The sequence below is a fragment of the Agelaius phoeniceus genome, chromosome 15 (assembly GCF_051311805.1).
Source record: "Agelaius phoeniceus isolate bAgePho1 chromosome 15, bAgePho1.hap1, whole genome shotgun sequence".
NCBI classification, from domain to species: Eukaryota; Metazoa; Chordata; class Aves; order Passeriformes; family Icteridae; genus Agelaius; species Agelaius phoeniceus.
The window spans coordinates 5,649,670-5,677,132 of record NC_135279.1 but is presented as its reverse complement, the minus strand read 5'-3'; the positions used below and the strand labels follow the sequence as shown (position 1 = coordinate 5,677,132).

Below are 27,463 nucleotides of genomic sequence, written 5' to 3'. Positions count from 1 at the left end.
CTGTCTGCATGTTAAAAAAAAAATCACCTCATTTCCTTTAATTATTAAACTACTCTACACTAAAGCACTGCAGGTCAGTAGAATTTATCTGCAAAAAAGCAGCTGCTGCTTCATAAAACTCCATTACCTTAATTTCTTCTCTTCTGACATTCCTGTACATTTTGGCTTTTTGGCAGGAGCAAAGCTGCCTTTTTGCACTGACACAGGAACTGGGAGCTCATCTGTGGGAGCTCTCACTCCCAGCCTGGGTTCAGAGCACTGTTTCCTGCCATGAGAAAAATCCCAGCTGTCCTGGCCCCAGAGCTGCACCCAGCTCTGCCCCAAAAAACACAATCAGGGCTGAGAAAAAAAACCCACAGTTCTTTTATTTCGTTTGTGCCCACTGCTACCTTGATAGCTTTTAACTGAAACAGTTGTCAAAACAAATCCTTTATTTAATAATGCTATCAACCAAAAGAAGAAAAAAATACAGATTTTATTGTAGTGCAGATTTTTTTACCCCAGACACCCTCCTTTCAAGTCCAGTTTTAAGATGCCAGAAAAAGCTTTCCCTTTTGAGATCTGATCAGTCTAACCATGACTAAGGCAGGGGTTTTTCCATATATATATATAAAATCAGAACATTAGCCAAAAGGTATTCTAATACAAAAAAAAAAAAAACCCACTTCTCTACTGCACAACCAGAGCAGAGGAATGTTCTAAGGGTTCAGTATAGCAGAGATGTGCCAGACCTGCTAAAACCCAGAGGATTTTCAAAAGGGGATTTGAGCATCATTGTTACCAATGAGCAAGTGCAGAGGCAGGTGTGACACTCAGTCACCTCTGATTAGCTATTATGGACTTCTTGAAATTCCATTTTAGCTGTGCATTTCTGCTCTTGTGATTCCAACAGAGGCTGCTGCCTCCCCATGGGCAAGCTCAAAAGATAAAGGAACAAAGCAGGGAACTTGCACAGCACAAAGAAACAGATACCATATGTGGAGCAGCTTCTGAGGCAAATTAGGACTCCTACTAACAGAACCAAATTGCTGCCTCTCTCCCTACTTTAATAAATACCTTCCAAGAAGGAGCATTGCACTATAGTGTTTTTCCACAGAAAGAGAAGACAAGCAGTATGTGAGTCTGTGAACAGTCTGTGGCTGACATGTCAAGCTGCACTGAAAAACAGGAATCCTCCTGCTGAATTCTCTCATTAAAGTGCCCAAACATGGATCAATCCCTTTTAGTCAGTTCTCATTTATTGCTATAAAGCCAAGTACCTGCATTCCCAGGGCCAGATCAGCATTTTCCCAGCTCGTGCTGAAGCAAGCAAAGCATAAGAGAATGAGAAACAGCCCCAGCCCCCTGGTGAGAGCCCTTGTCCCACATCCCTGAGTCAGTACAGGCATCTTTGGGAAGCTGAGCTTCTCTCCAGCAACAGCTTGATCAGGAATTCTCTCTGCTTGCTCTATTCTGCCCAGTCTAGGAACTGCAAGGTTCATAATGACAAAAATTTGCCTCTTCTTGCACCTCCTATCTAATATTCACTTCAACAGGAATGCAGAGCTATCAGGAACCCAATTATGTCTGACTTAAAAATCACACCACGATTTTAGCTAACTAACTAGCCAGCTGCTACTCTTCTCTTCAGCACTGGAGAAGCTCTCTGGACTGTGAACACAAAGAGCTTGTTAACACATACAGCAGAGAGATTTCAGTGAAAAGACACAGACAGTCCATGAAACAGAGAAGCAATCTGCACTTTAAGTCTGTCACGTTGTCCACCAGCCTGGACTATGCTAATCACATCTCTCAGTGTGCTGTAAGAGCTGTCATTGCCAGACTGCACTTAATCACCATTCTTGCAGCAGCAGTGAGCAGAGTTCATCTTTTTCCCTTTAACAAGAGCCATTACATCATTCTCCAGCATGGAAACTACGAACTGGGAAGGTCAAAAAGTTCTTAATTAGAAGGATTTTTATTACTGTGATAGTTCCGTTCTAGCCTCAATAAGAGAAATCTGCAGCACAGGCAGCAGGAGTTGGAAGGCATCTTGGATATAGGAAGCACTGTTTGAAGCCTGTGAAAAAGAAATCAAAATACACACATGAATAGCCATGCTACCAATCAGCTTTACTCACCACACACTCATTTCAAACAGCATTGATTATTGCACAGAAAAAACTGAAGCCTAGTGCTTGCTGGATTTTAAAGGCTTCATTCTAGAAATCAATTTTATGTCAAGTTTTTGAGGGGCTTTATGCCAGTAGGCAAAAAAAAAGCAAATGGCTTAAAGACTGCCACACAAGATCAGTTCCAATCCAAATGCAGGATACTGTTCTCAGTAAGAGAAGAAAAGAGTTTATTTCTAAGGGAAGCACAGCATGCTGTGGCAGGAAGGAAGAACACATGAACATGAAACACCCCCTTCCTACCACACCTCAGAGCTCTGAAAGCTTGAGAACCAATTTAACAGTAAGGTTAAGGAAGTGTTAGGACTCTTGTATGCTAATTTCTGAACTTGTCTAAGATTTGACTTTGGACATTTAAATTCTAAAAATCCAGACTGCTGAATTGAATATGTGTCTCCTGACCCATCATAACTGTGAGCTGACACTCACTCCTCACTAAGTAACTCATCTTTTGTGCAAATCTGGAGACATTTATCAAAACTTTCAAGTTATTAGACAGGTAAGCACAATTTTAGACCATGGGTTAGAGAACTTGGCATGCATAAGGATCCTAAAGTAGGAAGAACCAGCACATCTATTTCTAAAGTATTAGCTTAAAGTTTTAACGTTAGCATAACTGACCTCCAAAAACACTCCAGTGATTAAGGGATTAAGCACATCTGCTTTCTCTTTGACCTGCAGAGATCAGACATATATTATCCTGATTGAAAATTTGATCACATTTCTTCAAGCAAGATAAAGCTAAATCCTCAGTAAGTTTAAAACCACCACTGCTCCCTTACCTAGAGGAAAGCTAAGCCACAAGCTTAGCAGCTTTGTAGCATGCAAATAAGAACAAAGAAATTTGCATGTGCCCAGCACAGGTCAGGTATGAATACACATCACATCTTCAAATGAACTGAGGACAAGTGGGGAATACAGAGATGATGACACATCTTCAGGGACACCTGAGTGCTTTGAAAAATCCACAACAGGCTCACATTTCATTTGCCTCTGTCTCCTTAGCACTGTGAGCATCAATTCCTACCCCCACTCTGTGCCAGGCTCTCAAAAGCTCAGATGCCACAGTTTGAGGAACTCTGGCCTAAAAGATCAGTTTACAAGTTAAAAACTGCATATGTAAACATGCAAAAACCAAAAAGCAGTTCCTGGCAAAGATCCCAAGGCTGTTATCAAATAAACACATCTCATTCCTAAGAAGTGTGGTGTAACTCTTACCCCTGCAGTTGTTAAGCATGTTGTGAACTCTTTAGAGAAAGCTGACAGTTCTTTACACAGCATGATAGTCAATCTGAGGAAGAAGACAGGGAAAACAATGAGGTAAACACAGTCCTCAAGATTAGGTTTCTTTCAGCTCTAAAACATAAATGCCCTATTTCTATGCTTACCAAGTTAAATTAAACCAAAATTTATACAAATGGTGTATGAAGATTGAGAAGTTTCCCAAATAAAATAGAGAGGGAAAAGATAGGGAAATAAATAATTAAAGCAGAAGATCTTAAAGAGCACTCAGAGGACACACAGCCATTCCAGAAGGAACAGTACTAACTTGCCTTTTTTTACAGGCAAGTGTCATTTTCTGAATTAGAAAGTACTGCACATTTCAGACACATGCCAAGTGTCTCCTGTGCAGTAATTTTGCCATCTCATGTACCAAGCATACTAAATGATTAACAAAGAGGAAATCAGGAGTCACTTTGTGCACTTGTTTTTTCATGTTTTAAATCTCTGCCTACTGACTAGCATAAGCTTAATGCAAATATTCTTCTAGGCTACAGAAAGCTTTCAAGTAGAGTTTCCTCTTTCTTATCAAGAAATGTCTTTAAGCTGGAAAGAGACAGCTCAGGTCTGTTGGAAGACAATGATGCCACCATCACAAATTCGCCCAATTCCCAAATTTAAACACCTATGCAGAATTTAAGAGCCCTGCATTGCATGGATTTCCAAAGAATTATCAGACAGTTTAATCAGTAATTCTATGCTATCTATTTACTAAGAGATGCACTCACTGTGACAGGGACTTGGCTCTGTCTGTGGCTGTCACCTCCTGTTTCTGACCATAGAGAAACAAAGCTGCAGTTTTGTGAAACATTTCAATGGAACAGGCTGTCAGTTCTGCCAGGCTTCTTATGGCAAATGCATGAATATCCTGCAAGAGTGACAAAAATTCTGCATACTACACATAAAAACTAGCAGCTTTTATTATTTAAAACAAGTCAATCACACAACATACCATCACTGCCCTTTCAGCCCTCAGAACCCACACAGAAATAGAAACACATAAACCCTGTGAGTCACAACTGTAACTGAGCAGCCAGATAAACACTCTGCAGGCAGATATTCTTTTCCTTGATTACCCAGTTACCTCTACTGACTCCTTAGCCTCCTGGTCACCATCTCTGGATTCTACTTCTTGGTTTTCTTCATTTTCTTTTTCCTCTTTAGGAAGACTGCTGTTGAATCGTGCTATCCACTCATGAGCAGATGTCCTCACCTGGAGCAAGATGTGCCATAATATTTAATGACTGGAATGAAGCCCCCCTGCACACCACAAGACAATGGAGTGAGTATTGGCCCTCTCCATAGGAAAGAAGCAGCTACAACTCCTTTTGAGCCTCTGAGAAGAACCAGGACAAATCATCCCAGTGCCTTCAGGATTTTGCAGAAGTTTGGCTACACTGATGCAGTTGAGGGCATTTGTTTCTCTAGCACCAGGGGCTGGAGTTTACCAACAAGACCAAACTATCAGAGGTGCTTTAAAACCATGTCTGCAGAATGCTGCTGCCACTTGGTGGATCTGAAGGGTAGTGAAATGACGGCAAAAAAGATGAAACTTCCTCACACCAGCTCCTGAAGACAGTAAAATGAGATGAGGTGCTTTGCACCAAGAGCAGGCCTTCAGTTCATGACTGTAGGTTTTTTCACCATGGTGGCTGAAGGCTCACATGACTCTGCCCCATAAAGTTAAAGGCCCATCTCCTTCACCTACCATTGCCAAAAGATCTAAAATATGGCTTGTTTCCATGCATTTGATATTTTCACAAGCAAAGCAGGTGAAGAGAAGCCATTCCTGTGAGGAAACCCTCCAGCTTTTAGAATATGGAAAATAACTCACCGTGATCACTTTGTCTGGCGTGGAGGAGATGTGCAATTCTGAAAACAACTCTGTTACTTCTTTTGTGAACTCTTCATCCCCTAAAGGACAGGAAAGGTTAAAGAATCCACACAAAGGACAGATTTAGAAATAAGCAGCACTTCAATGCACAGCTAGTTCTGCACAAGTCTGTCAACTGTTTCCTTAATTTCTCTGTGAATCATCACCTCAGGCAAGAATGCATCAAACTCAGTCTTTTCAAATACAATTTCTAAGGTAAGTTCTGCAAAGGTGGAGACATCAGTGCCTGAAGGTTAGTTCCTGCTTTCTCAATTCTTGCTTTGTAGCTAAGGTAACTCCTTTTCTTTATTTTTTATTTTTTTCAGGCAGCCTTTTATAACACACTAACTTGCACATCACCTTAGAGAGTCTGAAATATCACTTAGAGCCTATGGTTCTCCTATTATATATGGCATAGCAGATGTGAGATCCATTATGTGCAAATATAAAAGATACATTAAATGTTGAATGATAGCAAGTGCAGGTGTGTAAGCCCTCCCTGATGAGCATTTAAGTAAAAGCAATGCAAGAAATTTACATTTAAATCCATGTAATTGTCAAGAATCAGGGCTCTTGTGTGCGAAGGCACCTCTGAATCTTTTGCTCTGTGTGGCTAACTCTCATTTAAAAAACAAATAAAAAGGCTTTTGCTCTCCCACATCTTGGACAACTCTGTTCACAAGTTTCCCCTCCTGGTCAAGAAAATCCACTTTCTCTCTGAATTAGCATCTTCGCTCAGGGTCAGTTGTATGAACTGCCCATGAGTCAAACAACTCTAACCCTGCTCTGGCAAGAAATCATTCCTGCTACAGAATTACTTGCACAGCTTCTCAGAGGTGAAGGGTGTTGCTACCTGTCATGCCCTTGGACAGAGATGGCTTTAGGATTAAACATCCAGCTAAAGAATAATTTAAATTTGGCATCATGCCCATTGCCACTGATCAGGGCTGGCTGGTTCTGCACTAGGACCAGCTTCTCTTCTCAGAACCTGGGGCTTTCTTACCCTTCTTTTCTTCCTCTTCTTCTTCAAAGAATTCAGGCAAAGAAAATGCTTCTTTGAGTTGTTCCATTTCCTCCTTCAGTGTGTCCAACTTCTCTCCAGAGAGGGCATTCAGAACTGCTTTCACCTGGTTAAGGGCAGCACAGCCAAAGACAGAGTCAATAAATCCATCCAACAGGATGGAAAATACAGGCCAAGGCAGCAAAGCAGCAGGTGTGAGGAGAGTAACTTGTGAGAAGTTGGAGGAACTGAACTGCAGGAACTGAGGCTGGGAATGGCTTTAGGAGCTGAGGACAGGACAAACTGCTCCCAAGGTAAACACCAGATCCTAATGCAAAGATCAAAGTAAAGTTCTGTAATCATTCTACCGCAAGTTCTGAGCATTTGATTTTACATGTATATACATATATTTCTAATCTTTTTTTCCCCTGCTCAGCTGAACTCAAAATAGAAAGCAAAATGCTCAAGGCCATTACCTTTGATTCACTCTCTCTGGAAAGCATCTCTAAGGCCTCCAGATGCGAAAGACCCTGAAACTCATCAAACAGTAACCCATAATGGGCTTTCTTCTCAGTAGCCATGGTAACCTCGGTAGCTGTCTGCTGCTCTTCTTTCTCCTTTGCTTCTCTTAAGACCTGAAAAAGAAAAGCAGAGGCCTCGTGACAGTGCCAGGAGATAGAGAATACAGAGGAGAGGGCTTTTGGCTCAATAGCAAAAAATGGTTGCTTAATGATAGGACCACAAAAGAAGGGAGAAAGGGAGGAGAGAAACCAATGAGGTGCTGATAGGGAAGTGCTGTACCTGAGATAATGTAGAGGTTCTGTTTATGAGGCCCTTTGTTTTTTTGAATCCAGGGTCACCCTCAGCTATTACATCCATTGTCTTTTTGCCAATGAATTCCAAGGCATCCAGACCTCCACTAATAACACTTTTACCCTAGGAAACAGATTTGGATAAAGACAGCACATAAAACTCAGAGAAAATTACCCAATGGAAGAAATTGAATTGGGAGGGTTTTATCAGCAATCTTACACTGTGCACTCACATAAAAGCCAAATTGGTCCTTGTCACCCTAAATTCAACCCTAATCATCACAAAGAGAGCAGCAGGACACAGAAAGAGCCACAACACATTATCACCCAACAGCTTATTACAGCACCCAGACAGCTGCAGCAATCTGATGGGAAATACATTTTTTTAGTTTGTGAACAAGCTGGGTCTCAGCACATTACAGAATTCAGTTCTCATCCTTCCAATGAGAAAACACCAGACCTGTGGATTTTGACTGCTAACTTTTGTTTGAGCCTTAAAAGCGAAAAACAGAAGCCAGCTTTCCATCTGCAGCTCTTTCAGATTCCCAGGCAAATTGACAAGACAGCAGATCACAAAAGCAGTTTCTAAGGGTAATGGCTTCCTTTGAAGTGCATTTCTCCTGGTCACAGGAGCAAGCTGATTTCCAAGCAAACTGCGCTAGTTTCACATAGGTTTTTTGAAGAGGAGAATGAATTTCATCTCTGGTTCTGTGGAAATCAGTGGAAATACTCCAGGAATGAGTCTGACCCTGCATTTAGCTGACTACTCCAAAGGAAAGGCAGAGATGACAGAGTACAGAGGTGACATGCACAGAAATGCACGCTCTGCACAATCCACCATTAGGATTTTTTTGTTATGTACCAACATTCAATACAGAACTATCAAAATTCATAACATCTTTCACATGAGGTGTCAGTTAGAAACAAGGCCCAAGATAATGGTTTTCTGAAGGTTGGAAGAGTTTATCACCATGCATCCCACAAATGTCAAAATTAAGTTTCTTCTTACAATGTTTCAGATCAAAGGCCAAAACCCCAAAGCTCCCTTAAACCCATTTTCTCCTGCATTCCCAACTCACTCACTGTGCTTTGGACAGCAGTAGAGATGGTTGATAAAACTTCAAGAGCCCCAGCAATAGGGAAGGAGCTGCCATCATCAGCTGCATCAGCGTTGCTGGCAGCAGGATTCTCACTTCCTGCATTAGAAGGCAGAAAATTAACTTCCTGACTTCCAAAGAAAAAAGATCCTGTCAGCCACAGAGTGGAGAAAATCAACAGACACCAAATATCAGCTAAGAGCAAGCCTACAATTCAGATTATGTTCCTCCCTAATTTTCACAGCTAGCAGAACTAAGCAAGAGAGTATAATTTAAATGATTTTATTATCAGTCTTAAGGTGCAAGGTGCAGAGTAAGGTGATGTTATTTTGGGGCTCATTATGTTGTGAAAAACATTGCAGGGTTGTTCTTCTGCAGTACAAAACTGACCTCTTGCACCATCTTTAGACTCTGATGAGATTTCACTAGGACTGGGGATCCCAAGGGTTGTTTCTGCTTTTTCTATGACATTTGAAATACCTTGACCTAGAGAAGACAGAAATCAGAACAGAAACAGGATTAGAGCTGCATATTCTTTTTTATTATTCTGGATTCCTTCTGTTCAAAACAGTTTAACCAGCATAAAAACCTCCTTCTATCCACCTCACCTACCAATGTAATGAACCAAGGTTTCATCTTAGCTTTTAAATAAAGTTGTAAATACTGGCAGAATACTAGTTTAAAATACCAAGTGAAAATTACACAAACGCCTTAAAAACCTGAAAGTAATTCTGGCTGTGCACATCTCCTTAATCTCACTGTACCTTTTGGTACAAGCTTTTCCCATTACTTGAACAATTCTCTTGACATTTTTCCAATAATGGCTGCTATAACTGAAATCCTCTTCTCCAGAAACAAGTTCTAAAGCACCAGCTTGAGACACAAAACATGATTAAAATATTTATCAAATACCAGAAAGAGCCTTACCTACAGTAGCTACGGTAGCAGATGCAGTTGACAGAAGAGATTTCCCCCAGCTTCCCCAGTAGCCCCACCCTGTCTGAACTGCAGGAGGATCTGAGACCTTTAATGAAGAAAAACAGAAGACTGATGCAGGCATTATGGTGAGGAAAGGAACACAAGCAGACTGTGACTTGTGACTTTTGTGCAGCTTTTTCATTTCAGAGAACAGCAATGTGAATTTTCAGAAAGGAGTGGGGCTTATGCTCAGAGTTCTCCTGTGCTCAAAGCCATGAAATGTGAAGTCCCATCTTTCTGAGCAAGCACAGGAACTCACCTTGATGGTTTCACCTGCAGGCTTTTCTGTGGCAGCAGGCTGGCTTGGGGGCTTGGGTTCAGGTCTTTTTCGAGTCACAGGCACAGTCTCTTGCTGTCTCCCTTCACTGCTCTCAGAGCAGCCAAGTTCCTCTGTCTTCTGTTCATTTTCAGCTTTGTAAGAGGTTTCATCTTTCAGATTTTCACCCCCGTCTTCCTCAGACATGACTACAAACATCCACAGAAAGCAAAGCAAATAAAATAATCCCTCCCTCGCACTTTGACATTAGATCAAGAGCATCACGTTGGTGTTTTAAATAATTAAACACAACAGTGTTGCCACATGTACCCACATGTGTGTACACCAAATTACGTCTGACTCAAAAATAGCATACTTGGAAGTTTAAAGTCCCACAGGGACACGTGGCTTTATCTAACTGACACACCCTCTCCATAGCAAAATAAGCCAGTTTGCTAACTCTAAAAAACAAATGAAGGTACAAAAGGGACTCAGATAATTAAATAAATACATGTCCCACCAAAATAAAAGTGAAAACTCCCATTGCTTGGGATGGCTGGGATGGCTTGAGGCGTGTAGGAGACAAATGGGGACAGCGGTCAGAGAGCTGAGCAGGCAGGGAGGCAGCGGCTGGGTCACTCCGGTACCTGGGCATGAGCACGAACACCCCCAGGAGCTGCGCTGAGCTCCAGCCGCCCCAGCAGCCGCCCCAGCCCCGCGGAGCGGGGTCGGGGAGCCGGGAGCGGGGCCCCAGTGTCACCTGTCCGGGCTCCTCTGGCAGCACCTGCGGTTCAAGCGCCTTGCAGGGCCAGGCAGGGACAAGCCGAGACCCCCCGGGCTCACAGCGGGGTGACACTGCTGTGTCCCCTGCTCACTGATGCAATCGGGGCAGCTGCCCCCTCACGGGGCTGCGATGGCCTCAAACAAAGCGACAGCTCCGGGTCACCCCATCTGCCGGGACCCCCGGGTCACCCCCGGCACCCTCCTCACCCCACAGCCCTGGAGGCCTCCCTGTGCCTCCGCTTCCCCGGGAGACCCCCATAGTCCCGTCACCGCCACACGGGGCTGCTCCATATGGCACCGCGCGATCCCTGTGCCTCCCCGTGGGGCTCCTGCCGCACAAGGAGCCCGCCAGGTGCCCGCACCACCCCGCCGTGGCCCCGCCTGCCCCGCAGCGGTCCCCAACGCCCGTTTCCCCGCGGGGCTCGCTGTGCCCCGCAGAGCCCCGGACCCGGTGCCGTCCCTCACCGTCGGCGGTCGGCGCGGCCCCCGCGGCTCCGGGCGGACCGAGAGCAGCGAGGCCGGCGCAGAGCGGCCCCGGCGCTGCCCCGGAAGCGGCCTCGGCTCGGGGAAGCGCGTCCGGGCGGCGGGGCCGGCGGCGGCGGCGGAGCTGCGGGGACGGGCCAGGCCGGGCCGGGCAGCCTCGTCCCGGTGAGAGCGGCGGTACCGCCAGGTTCACCGGGCAAGGTCGGGGTCGGAGGGCAGCGACGGAGGGGGAGGCTGCGGAGCCATGTCCCGCCTCGCTGTTTTGGCGTGGAAATTGGGGCAGTAGGGGCAGGTTTGGAGGGCAGCGAAGGCGGCGGAGGGCCTCGAGGGGAAGCCACAGGAGGAGCGGCTGAGGTCACTTCGTCTGGTCAGGCCGGAGAACGGGAGACCGAGGGCAGAGCTCATCGGGGTCTGCAGCTCCTCCCGAGGGGCAGCGGAGGGACAGCTCGGATCCCTGCTCTGTGTGACAGTGACAGCACCCAGGGAACGGCCGGAGCTGTGTCAGGGGAGGTTTGGGTTGGTTATCAGGGAAAGGTTCTTCCTCCAGAGCGTGCTGGGCGCTGCCCGGGCTCCCCAAGGCATGGGCAGGGCCCGAGGCTGCCCGAGCTCCAGGGGCGTTTGGACAGCGCTGCCCGGCACGGGCTGGGACTGTTGGGGTGTCCTGAGCAGGGCCAGGAGTTGCACTGGATGATCCTTGTGGTTTTCTTCCAGCTCAGAATATTCTGTTTGTGTTTCTGGCGTGATGTCATGCCCCAGTGACACCAGCCCGCGTGATGTCACCCCCGTGTCCCGGTGCCCTCGGCTGCAGTGCGGTCATGTCGCATGTCCTGTGTCCCACTGCCACCACCAGCTGGCACCAGGGCTTTTCCACGAGTGAACTGGGGCTGTGAGGACAGGGTGATGTTAAGTGAAACTTTGTGCCTCGTCGTTTTTAGCTGACAGGACAAAAAAACCTATTTTGGCACACAGCTAATGCTGTGTCCTGGCAAGTTAGCCTGTGACAGACAGCCAAGGGATAAGCACAGCAAAACACCGTGTCCTGTCAGGCAGCCAAAGGATGTGCACGGGAAAACAACAAATCCCATCAGGCAGCAGTGAGGCTGGCCCTGGAGTGCTGTGGGTTTGCCCCTTAGGTTGGTTTTTGGGCCGTGGTGCTGCCATTCCCCTGCAGCAACAGGCTCTTGTCAACACGGCTCTTGTCAACACCGTGCTGGCTGTGTTCATCAACTTCCCAAGAGTTCCTGGCTGCAGGGCTCTGCCAAATGCGTCTCCCTGATGCATCTCTCTCTTTGACAGAGGGTCAGAGGGGGCTTGCAAATGGTATTTCTGCAAGACATCAGCAGCCTGTGCTCTGTCAGGTGTGTCTCGGTTTATTGCCTCACGTTACTCCAGGTATGAAGTGATGTTATAAGCAGTGGATGTAAAACCATATAACTTGCAACCTCTTGGGCCCCAATTTTGCAGTGCCATATAAATGTGTGTAATTTTAAGTACTATCAGTGCTTCCACTGACCTCGGTGGGACTACTTAGAGTGCTCTAAGTTAGACACAAATACACTTCTTCAGGGTAGGAGCCAAGGATGACTCATACGAGCACATGCATCACAGATTTTTATCTTTCCACTGCTATTTGTTGTTACAACTTATGGTTTAATAAAGGTTAAATGTGTTGAGTTCAGCTTCAGGTTCAGTTGTAAAATAGCCAGTTTCTATTCTGGCACATTTCATCTTGATTGAGCTTAACACTTTGTTGAAGAATTGTGATGTTGGCACTGATCACGCTTTATCCTTTTTGGGTCCTTTAGCAGCTGTTTTGCATAAGTGCAGTGCATGAAGAATACGGATTTTGCAAATCATTTTATTGTTCCCAGCACTCGGTAGTGAGAGATCATTGTCTGCTTAGCAATAATGGCTTTTCCAAAAGACAAACAATTTCTAATAAATCAGACCTCGAAGAATTTAATAGTAAAATTAAATGACCCATCACCAATGGTTTATGCATTATGCAGGCTCAGTGCAAGGATAGTGGAGAGCATATGCAATTACTGAAGATAATTATTCTTATGAGGGAAAATGTTGCTGAGTATTTCTTGTGTTAAATAAATGAGTGAGATTCCTAATGTCATTTAGGAACAGACGTCAGAGACACTTGGAAACCTTAACAATTCAAATCTAATAATTTAAAATTACAATTGCACAGGCAAAGTACAAGAGGCACTGGGATTATTCTCTAATAAATCTAAAGTATCAGTTGGGTTGTTATTGTTTTAGAAGACTGGAAGTTATAATGTGCCCGTGATTCAAGGGTGAAGATGAGGGTTTGTGTTTGCTGCAGATCTGTGGTGTGTTTTAATTGCATCAGGCACTGTGAGGTCAAGTCTGATGCATGCAAAAGTGCATTTTTAGCTGAAGGCAGCTGGGTCATAGGGTGATGTTGTCAGTGGTCCACAAACCACTCCAGTCCACAGCCTGTCTGTGTGGGGCTGCATAAGGTTGCCAAAACAAGCAGGTCAGTGTCAGCAGCCTTTTGCAGGCTCTGAAACACTCTGCAAATACCAGAGGTCTAAAAATGGAAGGTTAAAACCACTCCCTCAAACAGAGGAATAGTTGCTGATCAACAGCAGCCTTAGTATTTTTTTTTCAGACCTGTGCTGTTGCTGTGGATGTGATGCTCTTCTTCAGAGGCAGCAGGACTCAGTAATGCTTTCCCTAAAGTGTAGCTGGTGAACAACAGGAATAAAAGAGGCCTTGGTAGTGGTTTTAACTGTTTAGCTGTGGGAAAGTAGCTCCTCCAGCACAATGGTATAATTGAGTTCTCTGCACTAGTCTCATCTTAAATGAAAGGACAAGAGGCATGATAGAAAACAGAGTGGGGCCAATGATTTAAAAAAAAAAAAAAAGGCAGATGAAGGGATTGCTGTTTACAGAGAAACAAGTAGGGAGCCTGTTTTCCAGTTTCTCTTGCAGGATTCAGTGGGTGAGTTGGTTAGTCAAGCTTGAAGGAGAGTTGGACACAGCTGTCTTCTTTGCCTCCTTTGTTAAACTGGCTTTGGCAATAGCCACAACAGAAATGGAAATGGGTCAGATAACACATTTCTCATCAGAGATGTCAACGCATTTCTCATTTCCAGATGTCAAGTCTGGAATCTGGTTTGACCTTCGACAAATTCACTTTCACTGAAAAAAATTCCCAGTATGGATAGCATCAGCAGAATTCCCCCTTTTGAATATGCTTAGTTTGTCTCTGATGAAAGACAATTGCTAGAAATCACCTGGTTTTATGCATGTTACATTATTTTTCAGAAGTGCTTTAGATAGTGTTGACTGGTAATTCTAGAAGGATGAAAAGTGTCTGCATTATTTATTAAGTAAATGGGTCTCTTTGTGTTGTGATATTTATGAAATTCCCTTCCACTAACATCTGTTATTTGTAGAAGAAAAGATGATAAATTGGAAGTCACACAGTCAATGACATGAAGTGAGATATTTTTCAGGATAATATTTGAGCTTGTGGCTTCTGTACTTCATAAATGTTTTTTTGAGGCTCTGGATCTGTCTGGATGGAGTCATAACTTCAGGGAACACATATTGGATTAGAAATTTTCTTGAATCAGGCTTCCAGGAAAATTGATTACAGATTGTCTTTTATCAGTGTCATCTCATTTTGTTACAAGTTGGTTTTATTCTGGCTTGTGTGCAAAACACAGAAAATTTGTTGTATACTAATGTCTTAAAATATCTTTTGTGCACATTAATTTGAAGAGTATCTGTCCCTAGACAAAACAATTTTTCACATTTCTATGAAGTTTGGGTGGAGAAGACAATGAAGAATATATGACTGCTGAGATGAAGCAGCATAAACTAAAAGATTTTCAACAGGAGCTCATTGTAAAACAAACAAGAATAACAAGGAGCAGACTTAGAAAATGCAGCAGCAACAAGAGATATTGCAAAAAAGGAAATATGTGTAGACATCAGTGTCCTGCTGTTCAGAAAGGGACTTCCTCTTCTGGCTGTAGATAACAGCCAAGAGACTTTTCCCAAGTAATTAAACCATATTATATAATATTTAGACATCTAATATCAATTGTGCCCCGAAAATCAAGTAAGTAGATGTAAATGCCAAAAATCAGGTGTGTGTGTGTGTGCACTTTGGTTTTTCTTTGGGTAGTAAATGAAAGTCTGGCTTTAGAAAACCAGGGCTTAAAAGCACTTTGATATTGGTGGAGAGGCAGGCAGAAATTACATCCTCTTTCTTGCTTTTCTTCCTCTATTAAGAAAGCACTTTTTCTCTGGTTACAAATGCAGAACCCACTTTTAAAGATAATTGTGCATTTTGAGTAGTCTGAACAATTTGTTCTTTTTGTAAAACCTTTTTCCCCTTAATGATTATTGTTCCAGAGATTATTTATTTGGTTGGGAAGATGAACATCTAGTGGACTGGAGGTTGTGCTAATGCCTTCTTACCCTCATTTTATCACTGTGTTCTGAGCAAAGCTCTGATTTGGAACCTCTCAGCTGACAGTTTATATTATGATATTTGAAATCTGTTTATTGGAAATTTAATTTGAATACATGGTAGCCTTGTGGTCATTAATAAACTTATTGCCTTTTTTTTTTCCAGTTTTACTTCCAGTTTCCACTTCAAATATTGATGGTCTTGAAAGTGCACTTGGATCCCAGGCATTTTCCATCACAGAACAAATCAAGAGCTCCTCTGCTATCTCAGAGCAATACAGACAGCTTAATATCATATGACCTCATTTCTCCAAATTAAATGAAAGAAGAATTTTCACTCACTTTCCATGAAGCTCAGCTATTGCCTGTTAATTTTGACTGTTAGTGCTGGTCTTTCAGCTGGATTCACAGTGGAAAATGTAGCTTTTAACAGGACAGTTGCTTTTAGGTCTTTCAATGCATCACTTCATGCAGTGTCTCAAGCTTTAATAAGTTCTCCAGCACACCATGATATCATAGCCAAAGAGGGGAGCAGTATTTTAATTGAATGTAAACTGAACATCAGCCAGTATGAACATATCCTTTGGTATAACTCCAGAGGACACCTGCTTGAACAGAAAGATGAAGGTGAGTTTTCCTGCTGTTTTCTATCCATCATTATTCTCCTTTTAAACAGTATTGGAAAACCCTGGGACTTTATTATAATTTTCTCTTCCTATCCTCCTGTTAATACAATTGGAAGACAAGAAGAGAGCAAAACAAAGTCCTTTGCCCTCTGAAATGCTGCATGGGAATTACACCTGAGCACTTCTGCTCCATCCTGCTTTGGTGCCCCACAGAATGATGTTGTTCAAGAGTCATCCCAGTGTTCTGTACAGAAGAAATGAGCCTTCATCTTACCCAATACTAACTGATGAGTTTATCTGTTATTGCTCTGATTGAAATTATATTTTTCCAAATGCGTGAGTTAAACACAGTTCTCCACAACTTGCAACCTTTTGAGCTGGCAGTTGGTGCTTTAATTTTGTTACAGGATATGTTTTAAAACATACTTAGTACATTTATTTTTTGGTTTATGCACCAGTGAGACTGTGGAAAGTAACACAAGATGTGTTGGCCAACGATGGAATTCATGCTATTTAACCCTTTTGAACTGAAAGGGAATATATTTTCCTAGCAATTGGCTCTTGTAGTTCTATCCCTGCATGTTTTAATTTAAAAAAAATGTTTTAGAGATACATGTGTTTTTCTTTATTAGTATTAATGAAGGTCATTGAACTAATTGATAGGATCTTGTTGGAGGCCATCTTTCTGCCTTAAGTATTCAGTAACCTTTTTGTAGTTATAATGCCATCTGGAGATTAGTTCAAAGTAGAGTAATTAGAAGAATAAGTTATGAAAACAGTTCAAAGCAGAGTAATTAGAAGGAATGAGTTATGAAAACAGTTTTCCCCCTAAGTTATAAATGCACAGCAAATGCTGTATAAAGCTTCTTGTATTGATTTCTCTTTTACTTGGGTTTTGCATGTCAGCACTGCATGCTCAGCAGAATACTGTCTCAAGAAAATTCTGGGTTCTTTTGCCAACAGAGCCATTTACAGACTGATCTTTTTCATGGGTCGCTTGACTTTTGACTCTAAATGTATGGAAAATTGGACTTTATAGAGGACAGTCTTTTAACACAGGGTGAGAAGCCCTAGTTAAGAATTAGGATCCCTATCAGAAAGAACCAGAAGCACACTGGAAAGTGCAGATGAGAGAAGGAAGTAAAAGTAGTGTAGCAAGCATGCAGAATAATTTACCATTAAGCAGTCTGAGGGGTAAGTGGGTTATGGCTTTCTGTGTCACAGGCATGAAAAGGACATTTCAGTCCTTGGTGTACTTTTATTGTGCGGAGGTGGCTGCTCACTGCCAAGCTTTGACTCCTGATGATGTTTACCCTGAGATTTTTGTTTCACAAGCTCTGTTTATTTCTTGCCCCTCTGCAGATGACCGGTGGAGGATTGCTGATCATTCCCTCAACATCACAAAGGTCAGCTTTGCCGACCGGGGCCGGTACACGTGTGCAGGCATTAATCAGAGCGAGACCTTGTACTACACAGTCACCCTGAGGGTTATCTTCACCTCAGGGGACATGAGCATCTACTACATGATCGTGTGCCTCGTTGCCTTTGCCATCACGCTCATTTTGAACATCACCCGCCTGTGCATGATGAGCAGCCACCTCCGCAAGACGGAGAAGGCCATCAACGAGTTCTTCCGCACGGAAGGGGCCGAGAAGCTGCAGAAAGCTTTCGAGATAGCCAAGCGCATCCCCATCATCACGTCCGCCAAAACGCTCGAGCTGGCCAAAGTCACTCAGTTTAAGACCATGGAGTTCGCTCGCTACATCGAAGAGCTCGCCAGGAGCATTCCCCTCCCTCCTCTGATCCTGAACTGCAGGGCCTTCATGGAGGAGATCTTCGAGGCCGTGAGGGTGGACGACCCCGACGAGGTGGGCAGGGAGGAGAAGCCGCCCCCGGGCTGCGGGGCGCCGGCCGCGCTGTTCCCCGGCAGCGCCCCCGTCAAGCGCAGCCATTCCCCGGCCGGCGACTCGGACGACGGCTCCCTGAGCGAGCAGGGCCAGGAGATCGCCGTGCAGGTGTCCATCCACCCCCAGGGCCAGGGCCACGGCATCGACACCGTGTCCCACGGCAGCTGCCACTCTGTGCCTGCTGAGGAGGGCACCTGCTGAGCCACAGCTCGGGCCGTCCAAGGGCTCTGTGAGAAAAGGGTCTGCAAACAAGCTGCCTCATCCCATGTGCACGAGAGTTTTCCAAATTGCGAGGTGCCAGAAGTGGTTTGAAGTGTGTATTTTCTGTCTGTGTTGATGTAACAATTGCAGTCTGCTCAAAAAGGCCGTTTAGAATATTGTGAGGGGGCTTTTCTTTTTCAAGCAGGTTTGCTGTATTTAAAATAGTTACAAAACAGGAATTCTTTGTCCTTGGCTCCTTGGTAGCTTTTGATACTTCAGATCTGTGTGAGAAGTGACCAAGCTGAGCAGTACAACTTGCAATAAGAACTTTTCCTTTGTGAGCTCCTTCTTTATTCACAAAGTTGAGCTGAAATTCCTTTGAGTCAGTGGTGTTGTCCTGATGAATTGAGTTCTGTGCTCTTTTTGAGTTGCCTCTTGGTGTGTGTAGCCCATCAGAACCACGGTGAGCTTGAACAAATCTGTTTTGTGTCACATGCTTGTGTTGCTATCAAAATGTACTGTACTTAAAAAAGGATAGTGCCAGGATCTGCTGCTGGATTAAATGAATTGTTGCAGTTTCAAAGCAGCTTAAAGAAACCAGGAGGTCTCGAGTTTTCTGTGCATCTGCAGGAAATTTGTGGGTATTTTAAAAGCTTGTTGTTTAAACGTGGTGCTGATTGCCAAAGCGCCTTACCCTGGTCCTGTCCCACAGAACGCAGCAGTGACAGCACTTCTGGCACTGCCTGGCTTTTCATGATGCTGATTTCACTCACTATAGAAAATCCAAAGTTTTATATTGTATTTGATGTTGTGGTGAGGAAAGGATGACAGTAATCACATCGTGGCAAAACTGAGAAATGAATTCATCGTCTACAGACAGGTGTCTCAGGCACATCTTCCTGAACAGCATTAAAATAAAGCAGGTGAAAAGCAGTGACACTGAGTGGCTCTGCTCTGGCTGGTGCTGTCAGAAGGCAGTGGCAGAGGGAGTGGGAGCTGGCTGAGCTCTTTGCCAGCCACTGTTTGCAGGAGGGGAGTGACTCACTGGTAGGGCCCAGCCTGTGTGCTGCAGAGGTGGCAGAAGGGAGCTGCAGCTGCTGGCATATGTGCACAAGTCCTTCACCAGGGATCTCCCACCTGGCTTCCTCAGCTGTAGAGATCCAGCCTCCAGGAATCAGAGTGAGGACAAGAATCTACTTCCTTCTTCCACTCTTTGGTGCTGTTTTTTTTTTTCTCCTTAACATTTGTATCACTTAAATAGCATTTTATATCCTGTTGAGATTTAGTAGATGTAAAGCTTGTAAGCACTCCACATATTAATTTCTTACAACTACTGGAAGCACATTGCCATATAATTTTAACAGCTTGGCAACAGGAGTGCCATTTAATTTCACACAACTCTTTTTTCTTTCCTTATTATTACAGAAATGTCAGTTGAACAAGTGATTCTGGAGGGCTGCTCAGGATTCTTAAGAGGATTTGACATTACATTTACATGAGTAGAGGTGGAAAACAAGCAGGCACGGTGGTAATAGCAGGGTGGGGCTGTCTGTGGTAATGCATGCTCAGAAAGAAGGGGCTGAATGAATTATAGTTACCATATCAGAGACAGGGAAATGACAGCATCTCTTACCATTTTAAACTCCCTTCTGGGGAAATTCCTGCAGTCAGCCACCAGTTAAACCACCCTAGTTGCCTTTGGCCTGTCAGGTAAGAGTAATGTTAGTCAGGAAGGAAATTGCTAGCCTTTATTACAGCAACATTCCCACCAGCTTGGTGCCATTTCCAAGACTGTAGCAAACTTTGTCTGTTTCAGGAGAATAAACCTGAGTAGATGCCTCAACAGTGACTTCTTTTTTTGCTTCCATAGTTTGATGGCACTTTATGTCCAGGTGAAAATTTTGTATAGTTTTGTGTAACCTGTCTGGCTTCTTTTTTGAGGTTATCAGTGTTAAGATACTCTGTGGATAAATATCTATTTCTCTTAGAAGAAGAAAGCTGCTGGCTTCACTTCTGTGCTACAATGGGTTCTGCAGGTTTGTTGCACATGTGTGAGGGGAGATTTGAGAGTTTACAACCCACTGGTTGAAAGAGGTGAAGGCTACAAGAGAAAATTATTTGCTTTAATCTCCTTTGTGCCACAGGCCATCAGAATGTACCTGTACCTGCCTTATTTCCCTATAAACAGCTCTCCTTGCTTCTCTGGAACTTTTGCATAATGTGCAACATATGGATGTGTTACCCCTAAATACACACACCGTGAGAGATGCCACTACAAAATCTAAACTGTTTATTGCTTGCTAAGAAGCAGTAATGATTGACAGATGTCACATCAGAAGTGGCAGCAGAATGACACTGGAGGTGTGTCAGATGAGTGACAGGAGAGCTGTTTCAAGACTGATTTGATCTCTTTTTTGATTTTTATACTTTATTTACACAGCTCCAAGTTCTGACTGAGCAGTCACCTGGTGTCTTCATACATCCTATTGCTGGTTGAGAGGAAAGAGTGACCATGCATAAAGGTCCTCAGAAATGCAGTTGCTGAGTCAATTGCTGGATAGCACAGCTGAGGGTTTTCCTGAATTACTACAGTATTTTGTTCCTTACATGGATTTCATTCCTGGGAAGGAGGTTGTTTTATAAGGATTTCAGTATATCAGGAGCACCTTCTGAATGGAGGAACTGATCCTACTCCCACTGAATTCAATTAGAGAGGATTTGGAGCTCTGTGCATTTTACAGGATTTTTATGTATCTGAAAGCAAGGATGAAGGTGATGTTAAATGGTAAAAGTGATATCCAGAGAATGAAATTTGACACCAGTTTCCAAACAACTTGTGAACTATTCTTGTTACCCTGAGAGCAGATGCGTGCACTTAATGTCTTTGATGAATCTAATTGAAAATTAATATGGAAAGTGTTTCTCTCTTAACTTTTTGTAGGATGAGGAGAATCTATAGTGGTTTCCTTGCTTTAAACTAAAGTCTCTGACAATCAGAAGGCTATTCTATCTCTGTGACTTATTTTAAAAAAATATAAAATCTACTTGTTATCCAAGAGTACCTAAAACTAACTTTGTAGTGATTATTTGTATTACCTGGATTGTAATGTAACTGTTTAATGTAACCACATAGGATTTCATACTTTCATAAAAGGAATTGGTAGATTTGCAAAATAAATTGAAAAGAAAAACTTTGTTCTGCTGGAATTTTCTGTTTTACAAGTGAGGAGCGCCTGTCTCTCTAAGGTTATGTAGCAGCTGCATTGAGCTCAGCAGAATGTTGTTAATCAGCCTGACAGAGGTTATTGGGATATTCAGTCATCTGAAGGACCATTCCTGCTAGGACATCTTTGGATCTTTTTTTTTTGGTCTCACAGTCTTCAACAGCATCTAATAATTGTTCCCAGCTGCTTATACAAACAGGTACAGCCCTGAAATGGTTTCAGGAAGGCCGTCAAACTTTTACTTCTTTGTTTCACATTGTGTGTGTGACCTTCACCCATGAATCTGTTTTATTTGGTCTTACCTTTTTCACATGCTGGTACTATTCTGTATTGTAAGCACCTTTCTTTTTGTAATCTCTCACCCCAAACACCAAAAATCCACCTTGCTGAGAAGCCCTCTGTAGTGCCTTCCATGGGGGTGTGCAAGTGTGAATGGGAGCAGAATTCACCCAGATTGCTTTTAAAGAAGAGTCTCTGGTTGCCAGTCTCTGCACAAGGCAGATAATGGCATTACAGCTGAATATTTGGGGATTTTCCCATGAGAATCAGCTGCCTAAAGGAAGAATTATTGGACCCATACTCCTCAGGCTAGGTCAATACCCAGTCAGCATCTGCTTTCTATCTCCTTGTTGTGAGAGATGCATTAATGATAACAGTTCAGTTTTTTAAAGCTCCTGTAACCTGATCCCTCATGATCCTATCCACAGTGAACAAATTCATCTGCATCTATTTAGAGCACTTTTCCATCTGGTAACAACAGATCATTGAAAAGGGAGCTGCATTAAGGATGATTGTACTTTAATTTTAGGTGCATGCCTTAAAAAATACATTTTTTCCTTAATGTTGCAGCACTTCTGTCAGTGAAGTCTCCAGCTGGAGACACCACAGTGTCATTCAGCTCAGGCAAGTTACAGCTTTATCGACTTCCCTTCAGCCAGGTCACTTCATGCCAGCTGAGTCTCTTTCCTCTCCTTTTTTAATTGGATAGCAGCTCATTCAGATGTCTCCAAATACTGCCAGCTTTTTTGCATGTGGAAGTGAGAATTACACCATCATTCAAAAAAAAAAAAAAAAATCATTCTGCTAGATGCTGAAATATCAAAAAAGCCCTAAAAGCTGGGAAGTTGTTCTTTATCCCTGGTAAAACAGTACCTATTCTTTGGTCATGCCTGGCTGCCAATGAGCACAGTAATGCTGAGCAATTAGGCCTTTCATTTGCGTTAGGCTAATTAATTGTTTGCACAGTGCCCTGAATATGGAATAATTTTCCTTTTGGAAAGAATAAAAGGATTAGAATGGCTTTATCCCAAGTTGCTCTGAACGTCTTTTATTTATTTAATGGGAGAAAAATCCTCTGTTGCCCCAAACTCAAACCACCCACTCGAGCGTTACGGCTGCTCAGGGACGTCTCCAGCAGTGGGGATGTGCACACATGCACATATGTCCATCCAGATGGGATCTGGGGGTCCTGCTGCATGGCAATGAGTGTGCAGAGGCTGGAGCCACTTCTGTGTGCTGCAGGGCTTGGATGTCAGCACTGCCAGGGGCTGCAGAGGGATGAGCATCCCTGCATTCGGCTGCCTGCAGCAGCACGGTCACTGTGAGCTGTGGTGGCACTGGGAGGGCACAGCTCTGTGACTGGACGCTCTCTGAAGAGGTTTGTGCTGAGTGAGCCCAAGCAAATGGAAGCTGGGCTAGGATTTCATGGAAAAGGGACCCAGTGGACACAGTATTGCAGAGGCTACTGCCATCTCTTCTGTATGTTTGCCCTATTCAGTGCCTCTTTGTGCTACCATTTTATTAAGTATATATTTCATGTTAAATGGTTCTACAAACGTGCAAAAAGCCATTTCAGTGGAAAGTGAAGGAACATAGCTCTAAGTGCAAGGCAGAGGCTGCCATGCCACCAACTTCCCCTGAAGGGGCTGGAGATAACTGGGTGGAGTTCCTCCTGCCCTCCTATAAGGAGAGCTCCCTGCTCTCTCTAAGACTGTTATGGGCCATCTGCAAGAGCTGAAAGTGAAAATTCTGTCCCATCCTACTTTCTGTTCCTCTAAAGATCAGGACACTGAGAACAGTGGGTCTGAAGGGAGCATGAGAGGCCACCTAGGCTGTGTTGTCAGCCACAGATGTCCATCCTGGCTGTGTAACAGCTGCTGGCAGAGACGTCGCATCTCCCAGGCAATCTGTTCTCCTGCTAAACCCTCCAGACTACTGGAAAGGTTTCCCTAATATCTGCCACAAAGCATCTCTTAATGCATCTCCCATCTCATCCTTTCTGTGCCTGCTGCTGCTGCATCTGCAGCCCGAATCAGGGCCACCCCAAACAGGCAGGGCAGGAACTGGAGGCCAACACAAACCATGCTTGGCTCCATGTGCCTGCCTTGCCTGGAGAGATCCTTCTGTGTTTGGCCTAAGCTGGCAGAATTTAACTGGAAGTCAAACTCCTTTTGTTTATTTAATGCCTGGAGGTCTGAGTGATGCTTCTTGGGCTTTGGACATTCTTGCTGTCTGTGCTGGGTGATGGAAATGTCCCTGACACCAGAGCTGTTCATATCAAAGGAGTAGCTCTGTTGTTCTGGGTGCAGCAGTCTCGTGATAGCTTTGCATTTGTACATGGTGGGGGAATGGAAAGCAGCCACTGCAAAACACATGAGCCTGTCCCACCATTATCTCAAGAGATTTTCAGCACTTCACTCACTTTCTCTCCTTGGTGTCTTCACTTTAGTGCATGAAATTACTCAGAAGTATCTTGCCTGGTCAATGGGAGAATCCCAAGTTTTCTTTCTTTATTTTTTATTTTCTCTTGTGAGTTTTCTCAAGCTTAACTCTCCTAAATAATGACTAGGGAGGGAGACAGTGGACCAAATCAGACATGAAGGAGTTTGGACAACTGTCCTAAATCAGAGGAGAGGTTTGCTTTGGAAATCCTATATGCATCACACTCTGTTACAGAAAGTTGGCCTTAACAGCAAATCTCTTGCAGCAGGGTGTCACTTCACTTCCACAGATTACTTGAAATGCTTTATTAATTCGATGACCTTGTGGGCTCTCAGAAAAAGCCATTTCTCAGTGTTTTGGTGAAAGAGAACTTCCCTGAGCAAAAGGGACTGTTTTGTTGCTCAGATTTATTGCTTGGCTGACTTAATTCACCATTCAAACACGATGATTTTTAGCTGCTGGGCAGTGGGCCTTGCAATGTTGAAATGAATTAACTGCTAGAACTCTTCTGAGCAAGGCTGTTTTCTTACTGGGTTTTGGGGCTTTTTTTTTTAATCCACAGAAGTAAAGCAAACACGATCCTTGGAACACAGGGCAGCATGGATGTGCTGTCAGCACAGACACAGCCCCATGCTGGATGACTCTGTGTCACAAAGGAAGAAAGGCTGCCAGCTGTCCCCACGGCTGGAGCAACAGCACACAAAGGTAAGAGGAGAAAAGAGACAACATCTGAAGACAGAAGACAGGAGGGTGCCATAGTCGTGACAAAGGGAGAGCTCAGAGAACAGCAAGAGAGGTTTCCACTCCCCAGCTCTGGATCCACAGCCTGGATCAAAGACCTGAGCTGTGGATCTGGCTGGCAGGCCAAGGTCAATGCCTCTGCAGCTGGGACTCCTCACACCTCTCTCCCCTTCCTTCATCTCCACCGCTGCTCTTGCAGACTGTATTTCTGAAAGAGCCTTGAACCTCGTAGCTCAGATAGATCTAAAGAGCTGCAGTTCCTGGCAGCAGGACCTCATCAAAGCCTTGAGAGGGAGGACAAGGAAGGGAAGAATGCACCTGGCTGCAGGAAGTCACCAGTTGTTATCCCATCAGGGACTGCTGCTCATCAAAATACTTCCTGGGAAAAATTTATAACCCCTGCAGTATTTCCTGGTGATGTCTAAAGATGGCATAAAAAGGTCTAGAAGCACAAGCAGAGACAAATTCAGTGTCTGTGTGCTCCTTCCTACCGTGTTTTTGCAAAGCACTTCTGCCCCACTCCCTGCTCTGAGTCCATAGTGCAAGTGAAATATAAGTGGCTGCTGCTCACTGCTGCAAGCAGGGAATCCCTCACTGGCTCCAGGGAGCTCCCCATCTGTCTTTGTTCCTGACAGTTGGATCACCTTTATCATCATTTTTAAATGCAGAGCTGTAAATACCATTAGTGGTCATAGAGAACGGCAACTCTCTTGACATGCCTCAACCACAGTGACCTTCCTCCACTGGCAGCAGGGAGCTCAGGCCAGCCCCTCTTCCTCCTCTGAGTTTGGGCTGGCAGTGTCAGCCCCAGCTGCCAATTCACCTCTATCTCATTGTCCTCTTCCCTGCATCTCAATTCCAGTGTTTCCAGGATTTCCAGCCTTCTTCTGAAGCCCCACAGCGTAGTTGCTCCTTCCTCAAGCACAGAGGTTTGGAGCAGCACCCCTGGGTGTGTGATCAAGGCAATCTAATGTCACTTGACTTGCTCTTAGCAGAGGGGAGGGTGCAGAGGATCAGCAGCATTGGCACAGGAGATCTCTGCTTCCCATAGGCGCTGGTGGAGCTCACCTTGCCAGGAGCTCCAGAAGGACCATGGGGTTTTCTGCCTGCTGGTTCTCCAGGTGAAGCAAGAGGACAGTTAGTGGAGGTTTGTCACAGGGAGGTTTTTGACTAAGAGAAAACAGAGTTTGGTGGCTGTGAGAGTCCAAATTAGCACCTGGGGGTGTTGTACTCATGAGCTGCTCCATCTCTTAGCCCTCAGAGCATGTTCCAGCATCCCCTGGCTAGGAAAGGTGTCCTTAGATGTGAGGTGAGGGTCCATAGTGATGCAGGGTCCCCTGGCAGGTGCAAAGGAGAGCTGCTTTATTCCAAAAACAAGGCCTTTTAAAGCAATTAGACATGATCAGCTACATAGTTTTAAATCATAACAAGCATAATTCAACCAACCACCACACACCACAATGTGAACCCACTATTGTTACATGGTTGTTTTTCTATCCCTAATTCAGCTGAGTCACTTTCCCATGGCCCTTTTCTTCTTAGCCAAAGTAGCAGGCCTGAGCCATGGTTTTACAAGGTTTGTAAGGTTTCTTTGTGAGGTTTTACCTACATGCAACACTTAGAGGCAGTACAGGACACAGGGTGTGAGGGGACAGTGCTGAGGGCTGAGCATCCCGCCTCAGGCATGGGGACAACCAATTCTCTTCAGTCCCTGACATTTCCTGGGCCACCAGTGAAGCCACCCCTGGAAAGGAGCACACATGTCCCACGTGTTTATCCTTTGCCAGCCATCCCTGCTGTTCTCTCCTTTTCCTGTGAGCACCTGTGCTTTTCTTCCCTTCAAACTGTCCTTGGAGTGATGCAGCAAAGTGCCAGGTGTGCCTTTGCTGCTGCTCTCATCTCAGCAGCCAAGGCTTTCTTCTGCTCAGCTGAAAGGGAGCCTGGGTCAAGGTTTTTATGTGCCAAGCAGAATCCAAACACGAGAACACGAGGGTGAGCTCAGAGCCAGGATCTGGGCTGACAGTGGCAGGAGGGGCAGCACCGCGCTGGGGACTTGGGAAATGTGGATAACACAGGGGATGGGATGGGATGGGATGGGATGGGATGGGATGGGATGGGATGGGATGGGATGGGATGGGATGGGATGGGATGCAGTGGGATGCTGTGGGATGCAGTGGGATCCCTCTCCGTGCCGTTGCTGGGTGATGAGGGCAGGGCAGGGCCGGGCAGGAGCTGCTCGCCTGGAGCCCCGCGAAGCCCCGCTAGGGGCAGCTCTTGGTTTGCTGTGAGCACGGAGCAGCACCGAGCGCTGTGCCCGAGCCATGGGGCTGCTCCTGCCGGCCCTTCCTCCGCCGGGGAGCTGCAGCCCTGGCCAGAGCCCACCGGGATCCTGCAGCACCCTCCCAGCCGCTGTTTTCCACATACAGGGGTTAAACACCCTCCCAGCCGCTGTTTTCCACATACACTGTGTTAAACACCCTCCCAGCCGCTGCTCTCCACATACAGGGGTTAAACACCCTCCCAGCCGCTGCTCTCCACATACACTGTGTTAAACACCCTCCCAGCCGCTGCTCTCCACATACAGGGGTTAAACACCCTCCCAGCCGCTGTTCTCCACATACAGGGGTTAAACACCCTCCCAGCCGCTGTTTTCCACATACACTGTGTTAAACACCCTCCCAGCCGCTGCTCTCCATATACAGAGTGTCAAAGCCCGGGTGGGCAAAGGAGCCCCCGTGGGATTAGCCTGAACCCAAGGGAGGAGGGGTTGCAGGGACATGGGGGGCTCAGGGGGCTAAAGTGGGCACCTGTGAGCAGCGATATCCGAAGGACAAGGTTGGAATTTGAGGTG

General features: G+C 44.9%; 2 protein-coding genes across 7 annotated transcripts; one reads left to right on the top strand and one right to left on the bottom strand.

Moving 5' to 3' along the window:
- Window positions 1-413: 413 nt before the first annotated feature.
- FAM114A2 (family with sequence similarity 114 member A2) lies at window positions 414-10,834 on the bottom strand. Of its 2 annotated transcripts, XM_054642827.2 has the most exons (14): window positions 10,717-10,834; window positions 9,472-9,677; window positions 9,162-9,258; window positions 8,625-8,720; window positions 8,221-8,333; window positions 7,127-7,261; window positions 6,802-6,960; window positions 6,329-6,452; window positions 5,287-5,366; window positions 4,537-4,665; window positions 4,181-4,320; window positions 3,390-3,462; window positions 2,793-2,846; window positions 414-2,059 (listed from the first exon to the last, which is right to left on the bottom strand). In XM_054642827.2, exons 2-14 carry the CDS (start codon window positions 9,673-9,675, stop codon window positions 1,961-1,963), a joined length of 1,503 nt encoding a protein of 500 aa, XP_054498802.2. In that variant the 5' UTR covers window positions 9,676-9,677; window positions 10,717-10,834; the 3' UTR covers window positions 414-1,960. The 2 variants fall into 2 exon arrangements, with proteins under 2 accessions (XP_054498802.2, XP_077042400.1); XM_077186285.1 differs by lacking the exon at window positions 10,717-10,834 and having other exon boundaries at window positions 9,472-9,687.
- On the top strand, window positions 10,777-21,121 carry MFAP3 (microfibril associated protein 3). 5 transcript variants are annotated; one of them, XM_077186289.1, is made up of 4 exons: window positions 10,823-10,899; window positions 12,031-12,092; window positions 15,359-15,819; window positions 17,181-21,121. In XM_077186289.1, exons 3-4 carry the CDS (start codon window positions 15,540-15,542, stop codon window positions 17,924-17,926), a joined length of 1,026 nt encoding a protein of 341 aa, XP_077042404.1. In that variant the 5' UTR covers window positions 10,823-10,899; window positions 12,031-12,092; window positions 15,359-15,539; the 3' UTR covers window positions 17,927-21,121. The 5 variants fall into 5 exon arrangements, with proteins under 5 accessions (XP_054498804.2, XP_077042401.1, XP_077042404.1 ...); XM_077186288.1 differs by having other exon boundaries at window positions 10,834-10,935; XM_054642829.2 differs by lacking the exon at window positions 12,031-12,092 and having other exon boundaries at window positions 10,777-10,899.
- The last annotated feature ends 6,342 nt before the right edge of the window (window positions 21,122-27,463 follow it).

Excerpts from the sequence above, each read along its gene's own strand:
- FAM114A2 (XM_077186285.1), bottom strand. The coding sequence starts at position 9,687 with ATGTTTGTAGTCATGTCTGAGGAAGACGGGGGTGAAAATCTGAAAGAT. Across the intron at positions 9,259-9,471 it reads CTGCAGGTGAAACCATCAAG|GTCTCAGATCCTCCTGCAGT; the intron begins GTGAGTTCCTGT and ends TCTTCATTAAAG. Across the intron at positions 3,463-4,180 it reads AGAGCCAAGTCCCTGTCACA|ATTGACTATCATGCTGTGTA; the intron begins GTGAGTGCATCT and ends CTTCTTCCTCAG.
- MFAP3 (XM_054642829.2), top strand. The coding sequence starts at position 15,540 with ATGAAGCTCAGCTATTGCCTGTTAATTTTGACTGTTAGTGCTGGTCTT. Across the intron at positions 15,820-17,180 it reads GCTTGAACAGAAAGATGAAG|ATGACCGGTGGAGGATTGCT; the intron begins GTGAGTTTTCCT and ends GCCCCTCTGCAG.